Source organism: Haemaphysalis longicornis, unplaced genomic scaffold, assembly GCF_048455015.1.
Source record: "Haemaphysalis longicornis isolate Haplotype H1 unplaced genomic scaffold, Haemaphysalis longicornis Haplotype H1 scaffold_6, whole genome shotgun sequence".
NCBI lineage: Eukaryota > Metazoa > Arthropoda > Arachnida > Ixodida > Ixodidae > Haemaphysalis > Haemaphysalis longicornis.
Genome location: NW_027526407.1, coordinates 23,985,069 through 23,998,624, shown reverse-complemented (window position 1 = coordinate 23,998,624; position 13,556 = coordinate 23,985,069). Strand labels below are relative to the sequence as shown.

The 13,556-nt window shown below is 44.2% G+C and overlaps 1 protein-coding gene across 1 annotated transcript in view; it reads left to right on the top strand.

The window, feature by feature from the left end:
- Positions 1–13,556, top strand: part of LOC144142306 (atlastin-1-like) — a 36,356-nt gene that overhangs the window by 11,741 nt on the left and 11,059 nt on the right. Inside the window, exons 7-10 of the mRNA XM_077673709.1 lie at positions 1,478–1,642; positions 1,702–1,758; positions 1,819–1,884; positions 11,541–11,690. Coding sequence (XP_077529835.1) covers positions 1,478–1,642; positions 1,702–1,758; positions 1,819–1,884; positions 11,541–11,690 — 438 coding nt within the window. The remainder of the gene's footprint in view (positions 1–1,477; positions 1,643–1,701; positions 1,759–1,818; positions 1,885–11,540; positions 11,691–13,556) is intronic.

Below are 13,556 nucleotides of genomic sequence, written 5' to 3'. Positions count from 1 at the left end.
GAGGCTCGATAGGTACCTATGCCAGCCGGGCCCGTAGCACGACGTCGCGGCGCGTCCAGTCACCTTTTCTACGTGTTGTAAAACGTAGGGCGCAGCCAGTGCATGGCGGAAAAACAAGATTGGGTAAGAAAAATGGCGACGAAATGCCGGAATGGTGGTAAACGAGTGACAGGCAAGCATGCTGCTGCTGTGTGACCAAACATCACGTATGAGACGGTTAGAACGCAAAGCCCGGTTGCCAGGATGTGCGTGAGGCGTGCGGGAAACGCCGCGTTGCAGGCTTCTGAAGTTAGAGCAATGCGTGTGCTTAGGGCAGAGCCTCGAGTTACAGACGGAGAGGTATGAGACGCGCATGCATTTTTAAATCCCAAATGGACCTTTTATTAGTTCTCTGGGTGAAGTTAAAGTTGAGGTTTTATGATTTTGAGCCTCTCACCACCATGCCATGCTACTGCTGACATTCCACTCAACTGTGCAACCTTCAGTAGAAGTTTTTTGCAGCTGATAATAATTCGATGCTTGTAGAACATTCGATGAAATACCTATTCAGTTAGGACGGTTAGCTCCTCAACGTCGGGGAAAGGACACATTATTTTCAGTTAAAGGGAGCTTTCCCTCCTGAGAAGGCACAATATTTTAGGAATGTATGTATCACTATAACACCTGAGCTTCAAAGTGTTAGTGGTGAACTATAATAGCTACGTCCATTACATTCATAGGTTCGCTACAATCGTAATGCGGGTAGAAAGTTCATCTTTCCTTTTAAATTGTGCTTTGTTGCGTGTGTATAATTTGCAGTAACAGAAACATGAGCGCAGAATGCTAACCAAAGCATACAAACCGAAGTGTGGTTCACTGGTAACGACCCGTATGATCAGATTACTTTAATTTTGCCCCACCAGTGTCCCTGTAAAACAACTTACGAATTTAATGCTGATCCAAGCACCAAACTTGTTCCTTCAAACCACTTTTTAGCAGATCTCTCACCACGAAAGAATTAAGAATGCACCACACAATTCCCTTTCTATTTTTGCGCAAGTTAGGCGTAACGTTTATGCTGCCTGTAAAACGTGCACTGGCTGTATTTGTCAAAACTGTACATTTCATTGATACAAATTCAATGTATTTGGTTAACGGACATATTTCGCCCCTTTCTGAGGTTGTAAATTTTAACTTTTGTACCAGCTCCCTTATGCCACCATAGTTAGTACCGCCCCGCTTAGTAGCACCTCCAACGCTGCTTATTATGCACCACTTTAGCCAGCTCAGTGGAAAAATTACCCCAAAATACAAGTGCAAATCTCTTGCATAATCACTGAATGCCTCTCTTCTGACGCGTCGTCTGACGATATGGCGCAAGTTCTTGTTATATTGTCGTCCGAGAACTAAATTGAGCTGCAGGTTGAGCTTTACCACGCAGCACTGTTGTGCTTAGCCGGCCGACAAGTAACATTTTGGTAACTCCATGCCCACACAGGTGGCTGCTACGCCATCGTTTGACGGCCCCCTCTCGGACATCGAAGACGCCTTCAAGAAGCAGCTTGAAGAGTTGGTGCCGTCTCTACTGGCTCCAGACAATCTTCTGGTGAAGAAAATTAATGGCAGAGAGATATCTTGCCAAGAGTTAATGACCTATTTCAAGGTAAGAGAGACCCAATCCTGTAATTGCAAACGCGCCTCATTTGGTTCCACCCGTTGCAGATGTACGTTAATACAGTCAAAGAGCATAAGCTTCTGGATCCTGAGGCCATACGTGAGGTTGTAAATGTTTTTTTGCGTGAAGTGGCGTGAGGCTAATGTTATCGCGAAACATTCCAGGTGACGGCAGAATTGGACTTTCTGACCGCTGCAGCATTGGACAATTATAAAAGGGGCATGGAGAAGGTACGTGCTCATTTCGCTCAAAGAAAAATCGGCGGCCGGATTGGCTGCGTAGACGAAGAAATATTATGCGAAAGCGGCAAACATTCGTGCTTATAAAGCCTGTCCATTACCCCACGACGGGCATCTACCACTCTGTTGGCATGCCGCACTATCTTAGGCTTCAGCATTCGCAAACAGAATTCAGAGCACCGGCGCAGATTTTTTGCCATCAACCTAAATAGTTCTTCGCTCTAAGCCGTTGATTGATTGATTGATGCTGTTGCGTGCACCCCGGGTGGCGCACCACACACTCCAGTAGCGTACATTCCTGTTCATAAAAAACATTCCATGCAGCACTGTGAATATTTGCTTCTCTATGAGCGTAACTTTGATATAATGGCAGCAGGAATATTGCGTTGGGCGTCAGCTATCACTCCCAACGTTTCACTTTTATGTGTTGCAACGCCAACCGGTACCTGCAGCGTCACGAACAATTGATACCATGGGTGTTTTTTTCCGGTCGACAACGTTAGCCCTAAAAACACGACATGCAGTCTTACTTATTTCCGTTAGGATTAGCGTTACGTGACTTTGGAGTTGATCTTTACCGTCCACGGAAGCCGTCCTACCCATTGTACGTCAAACGGCGGGTACCGACTGAAGTCGGTACATTTAAAGGAGATACTTTATACCACCCAATATTTGTGCAATCGTGGTGTTAATTTAAAGATAATGGGTGTACTCCCGAACACAGTATTTGCTACATCCACAAAGGTGGTCTAAATAGGCTCATTGTGCTTTGAAACTGGAAATTTTGATTTAGTGGAATATTACCGGCTTAATTATACTTATATTGTGACGTCAAGAATTTGAATAGCGACACAGCGTGAGCGCTGTTGTCTGTCTAGTCTTAAATTAGGCCGTGGTTAAAACTTACAAATACGTGGTCTCTTATTCGAAAAATTGCGTAATCATTGTCATTCTTCTTCTACGTTTAAAAGAGCTGGTTTAAAGCTGGTGTGAACCTGTTCTTTAGAATAGTGCAATGGCCGCGTATCTGCCTTCTTCACAGCAAACGTCGTCGAAACAAGTCTCCTGCCCCTTCCACCACGTACGCTCCTCTCCTATATACCCCTTCCACTTTTCACGATCTTCTTTTCCCGTCTCGTCCTTTCCATCATGAACGCAAAGGTTGTTTGTCATTGTCATTATTTCGTTTCAGCCCGCTGCCCGGAGAAGGCCTCTCCCATTGTTCTCCAACCGTTCTTTCGTTGCAACCGATTTTTCTACTGTCGCCCTTCTATCGCATTAATGGTCTTCCCAACCTTTCTGTGTCCCATCTCGGCATCCACTTCGTCACCCCGCTGGTCCTTCAGAGGTCACTTCTTATTACAAGCCTACTTCATTCTCTAAATTTGGGCTGTCTCCTATTCGAGTTCTTTTCCTGAAACGGGATGCTGGTTTCGTGTCACTAAGAGTTTCACCTATTTGCCTTCTTTCCATTGATCTCTGGCCTGAACTACGGTATCCTTGAAGCTGCTACGGCCTGAATGGGCTGGCGCACAAGTTATCAATGTCGGCACGTGTTGGTTGTATAATGTTCTTTTCAGGGATAGAGGTAGCTTACTTTTTATTACTTGAACGTGTTTGCCGAATGCTTCCCAGCTCAAAACAATGCTACGCGATATTTTGTTTTACAGCGAAGCTGTAGTAAACTACTTTTCCGTGCATTTTTGATGTGCTCACACCAAAACTCATGAGGCTGCACGTGCCCCTGCAGCACGAGGTGTTACATAGCACGCGCTTTAACTTTGCAGTTGCAAAAGAGAACTAGCAGAGCCGTGCTGTGTAGGCACAGATGGAAAGCATTCGAAAGGCAAAGACGGAAGCGGACCTCGAAGCAAATTGTTTCCAGCAGCAAGAGGACGAAGGCATTTGAGAGCGTTTAGCGGAAGCAAACCCTTTCTTGTGTTCGATCGCACATTCCGGGTTTTGCACTCTGTACCCATAGAAAGTATTTAAATGCCCTCGGACTACCGTCGGACAGTGGAGTAATTGCAATGACACTACTCCTGTGCGAATGGGCGGTGATTTGAATGCTTACTACGTGCGGACCGGAAAGGCGGGGTTTTACGCCTTTCACATTGACGACATTTGGCTTGAGATTCCACTCCGATACAGCCAAACGGTCCACCCAGCGGTGTACTTGCATCCGTTTGACATTAACCAAGTGTTGTCAATGAAAGCTTGCTTCTGAGCTAGTTGGTACCTTATTTCCTCAAAAACACGGCTCTCAATTGAAGTTAGCGAAGATGAAGGACGACGGAACACAAGATGCAGACTTACGAAAGCGCAACTATTTACTGGCCTTTATTTCCTGACCTTATCGGAAAACATTAGAAACATAAACATAGAAACAGAAACATTTGAAACCACCACACAAAACCCTATGTGTGTTCAGTTCTTGATAGTTGTTATCGTCACCTCTTTTCGGCGAAGTCTCACTCAGAGCTGGCCACGCCCGCCGCCCTTCGTCTTTGTTAATTTCAATTTAGCGCAGTGTTTTTACAAGAAGTAACCAAGTATATGTGTGCAGTTGCGAGTAGGCCGATCAGTGCATCACCGTAACAACACAGCCATTGTGATCGTTGTTAATAAGTGACGATGCCTTTACCGCTCTAATGGTGATTCCGACTCGCACGTGGAATGGACTTGAATTTTTTTTCCTGGCCAGCGTCCGCGCTTTCAACTTGTACGAGATAGTTATGCTCATCGGCCGCAGCATGTAGCTTATTACCTAGGCGAAAGGTTTGTTCAATTCAAAATAATTTTCCCGTACGTGTTGGCATGCTCGAAAGCCGCCTGTAGGACGGCACGCAACTCATCGACATCACTTTTAATGCGTTTTTTGTGCGAGAACTGTAGTGGTCGCTACTGTGGTTTGGCGGTGGTGACAGCGTTCTAACCGAGCGAACGAAGACAGAAAGAGAACGGCGGAGGGAAGTGTCACGAATGTTGGAGGGGGAGAGGAGTATGCTGAGCCTGCAGGAGATGCTCGTCGGTGGAGAAACTTGAAAGTCTGAAGGCGGGGGGCAGACATGCTCCTCGTTGCGTAGCTCATCCGAGCCGCGTGACGTTTGCGCGGGAGGTTCAAACACGATTTACCACAACGTGCTCGGCGATGGCGATGCGCAGCAAGATAACGACAGAGTAGCGCGCGACGCCGTGCGCTCGCTAACACGCGATCACTTCCTGAGACGCATCAGCTCTGCGCCATGACCCAGAAGGCTGTAGTTTGCGCTACATACAAATTTCGCATTAGGAAGCATAGCAATCCTCAGCCACTTTTTTCCTTTTTATTTCCGCTCATAAAAACAATCCAACCTGTGTTTCAATTACCAGAACTCTGGAAGTCCCGGTCATTACCTTATCCCTGAGGTTTTCCGAGCAACGACGGAGGTTTTACTAGTGTGAAACGTTTTTCACACACACACACACACACACACACACACACACACACACACACACACACACACACACATTATATATATATATATATATATATATATATATATATATATATATATATATATATATATATATATACGATCTACGCTTCTGAAAAAAAAATCCACACTTATTCGTAGGATAAATATTCCTGGCCATACAACACACATGCAGGATTGTAGGTAAGCATCTAGAAGAACTTACAGGAGAAAGAGACGAACCTTAGGAGGATATCATAGGGAACCACATATAAAAAAACATGCTTTTCAACTGTCTACCAGTAAGCTGTAGAATATTTATTTCCTTGGAGATAATTGTTTCTAAAGGTGGAAATTCAGTGTTAAAAGGTTTGCAAGGCGTAATTGGTTCGATATGCGTGCACGGTTCAGTATTCGCGATTACGTGCATATTATTGTTCTGTATTACTTGTGTAATATATTGGGTAATCATAAGAAATGTTTTTAATTGTTTTCTTCGGTTGGTTTTTTCGAAGTGCTGCACTTAGAATACTTGAGCAATGAAGTGTCCTAACTTCGCCAATCGTGCATTGTTGTGCACATACGTGTACTTACAATGTGGTTGCGTTTCGACCATTGGCTGATGTTTTCGACGTTAATTTTTGTTCTCACCTAAGGACTGAGGATGACACCCTCTGATGCGCTTTCTATGGTCTGTTTTTGGATTGGTATACCTTCGTAGATTTTTAATTGTCTTTGGCAACTGTTCGTCGTTTACCGTACCAAGACAATTTAGTGCCTTAAATTCGATCCACATTATGCCGTTTTCCGGAGATGTGAGATCTAGCCGGATTTGTGATTTTTCGCGTTTTTTGTGTTTCCTGGCAGCTTTACTTTCCCGATGCGTCTTTCTGCTTGATTCGAAAGACTTTCATGGTTACATTATTTTGTTTTAACGTTTCTTTTTTTGTTGCTTTTTTGGCGACAAACCAACTATATTTAAAATATCGTCACGAATAGATATCCTAAAGTGACGAAATATGCATTTTCGCAGAGATACAAGGCATATACTTTATCGCGGCTTGGTTAGGCAAATCTAAATGTTTATGCATGCAAAAAATTGCGGCATTCACAACTTTAGCCGACCATCACGTAATGGAAAGGCGTCAAGATTTGGTACTAAAATGGCACTTTGAACGGCGGATAGGCTGGACTTCTGAGGTGAACAACAGCCTGCCGCAGAAGTTACACAAGGATTCCAAAGCTTGTTGTAAGAGTTTCTCAAAGTGGCCATCCGCCATTGCACATATATACGCGTGTGCGTGCTTTGCTCTACACCATCACCTTGACACTGCTGCTTAACGCCTCGATATCGTGCGGTATCTGGGGCTTTTTGCTTCATTGCGTAGTGTGCGTTTTGTACTTTTCATGGCAGGGTTAAGCCTTCGCGTCTCGGCAGAAGGGTACCATCGAGCAGCCGCGGCGCGCCTATGTTAGTGCTTACCGAATCAGGCCTGGCTTTGCAGCTGCCTCAGCCATCCTTTATTGGCATGAATGTAGTTCCTCGGAAAACTGAAGGATGCGAAAAAAACTTCGACATCTACCAGAAATGAAGCTGTAGGGCTGCAAATGAAAGCTATAGAGATATCTCGAAAACGTGGCAGTGGAATAACAATCTACCCTGGTCCAGAATACTGTATGAGCAACCTGTACACAGATTCGGTACCACGACAAATTTTTTTTCAACTGCCATGTTTCCGAGATAGCGGTAACGCTTTCCTTTGCAGCCATACGTTGAGGTAGATGTAAAAGTTTTCTCTTGACACACTTACCTTGGGAATTTCTCTTAAATCTGGTCGATTGAGGCTAGAGGATAATATACTTCTCGAAATTCGAATTTTCCGGAGAGACGGGTTCGTAGTTATGCAGCGTGACGCTCCAACGTGTGGCAAGGGCAGCGCTGGCCTATGTCTGCGTGGGCTGCGCGCGAGTTTAACGCGCATTCAACCCGATACTCGGCACTGCAGACGTCTTTAGTCCCCACAGAGGAGCTACAGCTGGCGAAAACGCATTGTAACAGCACTTCAAAACACTGTGACATCCTGGTGAAGTAACGGAAAATGTACCGAAACAAAATGTAGGCACCCCCTTCCTATCTAGGAAATTATTATTAGACAGCGTCAATCACTTCGAAGTAAACGCCATATGTTAAAAGGAAACCAGTAAACAGCTGAAGGCAGCCGCCTGTTTAACCCCTGTTTAGAGTAAATGTAACAAGGAACTGCTGCAAAATGCGCTTTCGCGGTAGCGCACTTAGTACATGGTTAATTTTATAAAATAAGGCGATCAATTAGGCTGTCATTGTGACGGATGTGGTGGTTGCCGAACTGACACTGAAATTCCACTGCTGTGACAGATCTGTGCAGATGATCAGATTGAATTTTCTCCTCTTCTTCTCTACCACGTACCCTATTACATTCTTCATGTTCACCAGCTAATAAAAATATAAAAAGTAAAATTAAAACTAAATAAAAAGCAACACGTGGTCATTTAGGCCAAACTACGTCACCTAGGTACTTTTTCAAAACATTAAAAAAGATGGAGTACAATCGTCACAAAAGTTAGAAAAAGCAATGCCGTCCTTGAGCGCTAAAATGAACAAAAACAAACCCAGAAATCAAAAAGATATATATATATATATATATATATATATATATATATATATATATATATATATATATATATATATATGTATATATATATATATGAAGATAAACATATATATATACCATATTTTTTAATGGTAGGGTGAAATCCCCTCGACAACGCGTCAATTCTTTCGTAAACTGGGGAATCAAGGGAGCCGTGAATTAGCCCAATATATTGAACGAGACATGGGGCTTGTTGTCAGCGGTGCAAATAAAAACCATTTATGGCATTCGCAATGGTTGGGAAGTGTAGGCGTTTTCCAACTAAATTGGGTCGGTCGCCTCGAGCTGAAACTTGCAAGCAGGTGGGAACAAGAACTTCCTTCACAATTTTAAGAATTAACGTTAGTTCGTGTCCCTCTCGTACACAGGCAAGAATTTAAAACAAAAAATTAAAGCAGTTCCACTGAAAGGCAAAGCTGTCAAGAGCGGAGCAGTGATTCACCAGAGGCTGGCGTGCCCCCTCTTGACTAGTTTCAGTATCAGCCCGGCGTTGATACCAAAGTAGACAAGAGAGGGCGCCGTAGCCCTTGAAAAGGCCTGTAACGACATACTGAATTGAGGTTTCACTAATTATGTGTAAAAATGCGTTGATTCATCATTTTCTACTTACTTGCGGCCTAGCAACCGCACCGGGCCAATTTGACCCTACGAACAATATTTATAGAAATATTGACCGCGTACCTGCTTTCTTCGTTGTAAGTGGCGTCAGTAGACGGTAGTCATCTTCCGCAGCTGTCGCGTGTCGCTCTCTCCCTCTTCCCTCCTCCCGCCACTCGACTCGGGCTCCTTCCCTCACTTCTAGCTTCTGCCGTTATGAATCCAGTTACTCTTTGTTCGAATAAATTAAATGTTTCTGCGTTGTGCGTTCACAATGCTGGCGCTCAGTGTTTTAAGGCATTGCGCGTGTTTTCAGGTCGTTTTTGTTCTGTTTCGGAGAGGACGTGCCTAAAATATAATTTTAGCGTCTGCTTTCACGTCACTTTTTTTTCGAAACCGCTTTCACATGCGTAGTTTTTCATTGTTATTGTAGAAAAACTTACAACGTGTATTCTGATTACGTGAACGCCGCTACACTCGGTTATGCACTTACATTTTGCCTTAAATATGACTGATGTTTCCTTTGCGCTCAATTAATGAGGACATGTGTGAGCCACGCCATAAATTTTAGCTCTTTGGAACTGTCCTGCCTATGAATACTTTGAGTTCGAAAATTATGCCTGTTTGGCTGGGCGTGTGCGTGTAGTGACAGACAGACAGACAGACAGACAGACAGACAGACCGACACAGACAGACAGACAGACAGACAGACAGACAGACACAGACAGACAGACAGACAGATCAAATTCTTGTATTTGCGTAGCCCAAAAAAGACTATCGTCTTTAATAGACAGTCACGTCTTTTGACGGCACGAAACATCGACGGTACGATGACATTCAAACAAGTGTCAGTTCTCGCTCTGATCTTCTGGCAGTCGTCTGCCGTGAAGGCCTTGTTGGTCGTGTCCCTTTCCTAACGTACGAGACCTCCTTATAATCTTAGCTTGCTACTTCCCTGGTTACTTCGCAAAATCCCATAGAAGCACTGTGAAATGGTGGTGCAGTCGTTCAGAAGGTTTGGAAAGAAATTTCACATGACATCCGCTTCACGTTATTGAACCACGAGTTATTTAGAATACCGGAAGGGGGATGTGAGTTTGGCTTGTATGCGTCTGTTCACTCAGACAGAGCCTTGTCTTTTTAAAGATTAGTAAAAGTTGTGGAGGTCTGCCTATTCCACAAAGCAGTGCTATTCGTCGCCTGTTTTAATTGGTGGCAATGAAGTTCAACAATATTCTGATAAATATTTCTTTGTCTATATGCCAGCAGATATATTTTCCCCAATACTGCAGCCTTCCTAGACCGATGATAGTTTTTGTCAGCAAATACAATTCTGTACAACAAAAAAACCTTCCGGAGTCAACTTGTTTCAGCTAGTATTTAAACACAGATCTCCTAATCGATGTTTCATTGATCGCTATTCTTTTATTTTCATCCCCCTACTGCCCTGCGATATCAAGCTTTTGGATACAAGTTTTTGTATTTCGCATTTTTTTATAGGAAGTTGTGCCTCGTGGCATAACAATAAATGGGTTCACAGGTACGCCAGCAAACAAGCTTCCTGTATGATGTCCAGGAGTTGTAGATAAAACAGTCCATGCATTCTGATGGAGGCCGATTGCACGAAACTGCCGCAGTCGTACTTGATTCCCTGGCAGTGTGACTTGTCTAGGTGAGATTGATTTGCTGTGCACATAATGTATATACATTCGCACTCATCAGTACTACCTGCAAAAATGCACTATTTTCCCACGGTGCTTTAGGTCATACCTGCCTCGTTGCGCACGTGTGGCCGGTCACTAACGCCGAAACTCTTTCCGAGAGGTAGTAGTCGAGAGTTCCAGGAAGTGATAGCATCAGTTACAAGACCACAGCCTTAGTTCCACTTAACGTCGCCACGTCGGAAGAATTAATTATTGTCCATGCGACACGTTGCAGCCCCTATTTTTCAACTGTTATTTAGTAGCCCCTACATGTGCCACAATAAGTACAGCAGAATCTCGATAAACGAAAATAGCTAAAACGGAATTGCCGCTTAAACGAAAAAGTCTCCTGTAAGTTGGTTGGTTTTGTATTTCAATAACGTAAAGAAGATCTCGGTAATGGGAACTAAAATTTCCGTGTCACCGTGTAAACGGAACCAGAAATAGAAGATCTTTCGAAACCCATAGGCACGAGAACCGGCTTTTTACAGTTCGAACTGTTTCGTTTTTGGTTTTTTTCTTCCTCCATATTTATCCTTCCTTCATATTTGTTTGGCCTCGTTGGCCTCATAAGCCTCGTTTCGTTAGTGGTCAACCGTGTTAGCGCAACAAATGCAACATCGCAGTTCTTGTTCCAGTCGTTCGGTCTCGATTCAAGACGCCGAGGTTACAGTGCTCAGCTCCTGCCGTCTCGTTCGTGTGATCATGGTGCTATTCGCGCTTCATAACGGCATTGCCATCTTCTAAATTCCGTGGCTCGTAAGCACTCGCAAAGTTGAGGAATTTAGCCTCCGTGAAGGTGCAGTTGCACGTATTCAAACAAAAATAATTGAGGCATTTTGTAGTGCACAGCGACTAATTGTTGCCAAATCAACCTCGTAAATGCAGTGTCTAAACCTCTTGTAGTTTTCTTGCTTTCTGGAAAACTATCAGCTACATTCACCTTCCAGTGCTTAAAGTTCCATGAAATCGTATTAAGAGTGAGTACGCTCATAAATTTTCACTTTCACAACTATCTTCCGTAAACGGAACTCCTGTCAAGTGGAACTAATTTTTTCGGTCCGTTGAAGTTCCGTTGATCGACAGTCTGCTGTACTCCCCCTGCCAGTGAAAACATAGCAGTCTCGTCTGTGCCCTCTGGACGCGCGGAGGTTGTTGCCAATGTGACACCCATTTTTTATGTTTTCTTTTCTCTGTGGCAGCTTTGCAGTGGAGACCAGTCCTATCTTAGCCCCGCGATGCTGCAGACTCTTCACCGGGGGCACCGAGAGATGGCGAGGAGGTGGTTTTGTGACAGACTCACGATGCCCAGGGAAAGCATTTCCCATCAGTGCCTCGACCAGCTCACACAGGTACGTTGCAGCAGCTCCTGCACACTACAGCTCGTGATCCAACGCCCCGTTTGCTCAGAGGATCGTTTGAGCTCTTCAGTATGTGCTGTAATACAACATAAACGATGGATGTGGCCTGTACTCCTTGCAACTCGTTTACAAAAGTTAGCTACTTATTCAATTCAGTAAACAACCTTGGGCAAAAATATAGGTACTGTATATAGGAAGTCGTATTCTTTAAAAAATCTGGATGAAACTACCCCGCGGCGTGTTTATGCGGCAAGCTTCCAAAAAGAAAATTGGATCGAAACTTCGAGATAACGGACATCAGAGATCAAGCTTTGAGAGTAACGAGTTACAGCGCGAAGAGTAAAAACTGCAACAGTAAAACCACACAGAAAGGCCTATTTGTTCATTTTTGTTTGCTTTTCTTCGCTCCATAAGCATTACACACTTCCTTGCTATCTGTGATTCTGTATTTCAAGTGTGATTATTATAGCATTTATAACGGAACAACGCAAAACTCAACGCGGTACACATAAAATATATTTTTTTTCAAATAAATTAAACCTGCATTAATTTGCAACTGCTATTATTACTGATGCTTGAAGGACGCAGGCCTCACTGACACGTGGTGATTTCCAGCGCCAAGCATTAAAAAAGACTCGGATCGAGAAGAGGAATTGCCGGCACACAAGGCAGGGTCATGTCCGCCCGTTAATTAACACCATTACCACTATCTAGTAACGTGCGGGAGACTTGGTTGTCATTTTCTAGTGAAGCCAAGTTTATTCAAAATCCTGTTGCTTCTTCAATTGTGTATTTAGTGACGTAGGAATTCATTTACAGCTTGTGATTTTGTGCAAGAAAAGTGTTTTTTTTTTCACAAGCATGGCAGAGGCGCCACTACAGATTTCTTCTGCATTGCATGTGTCATCAGCCAATAGATTCGGCCTGTGATACAGCCGCACTTGCAACTCGCCATAGTGAGCCATAAATTTGCGTCCCCCCGTGACAGAGCGCGGGATACAGTCAAACCCGTTTATAGCGAACTGCAATATGCACCGCGATTAGTTCGATATATCCAATAGTTTGATATAGCCGAACCCGCCTATAATGAGCTTATTGTTACGAGTTCGCAATCCGCGGGAGCCCCCCCCTCACCAACTCCGCCATCCGCGTATGCATAAACGAACACAGTACAGTATCCATTACCATACTAAAATGATGCATTTATTGCAAGTAATAAAGCTACTTTCCGCCTCAACTGCCAACGTTGCAAAAGAAAAAGCGGTGATTTTTGTTCTAACTTTCATTTTGGCGGCTTCAACTAGCATAGCATTCTCTACACGAAACATTGTTTGCACCAGTTCGAGTCCGCGTCCTCAAAAATCTAAGAAGCATTGGCGGAGCACTTCGACTGCCGAAAGCGCTTCATTATAAGCGTCGGACGGATTTCACTCCCGACATCATCGGGAACGCTGGCGAGCTCTTCACACAGTTCACCGATGCTGCTATCTTGGTCCGGACTCCCTGACAGTGCGGGTTCCGTCGCGAATCCCGCGCATCGGAAACAGTTACGGAAGGTATTGGGCGTCACGTCGCTCCGTGCGAGGCGCAATGTCTCAGTCGCGGCTCTTGCTTCGTGGTCGCGGCCAATCCAAATCTCAATCGCCGCTCCGAGATCATGCATTTCGGCGGCCATTCAATGAGCCCAGAGTTCGATATATTGGATGTGAGCTTCGGTATAAGGAATATGTTTCCCATGTATTTCCGTAACTGAATTATTTTTGTTCGATATATTGCATAATTCGCTTTATCCGGGTTCGTTATAGCCGGGTTTGACTGTATATCACGTGTGCATTTTCGCCGTTCCAAATGGCTTTA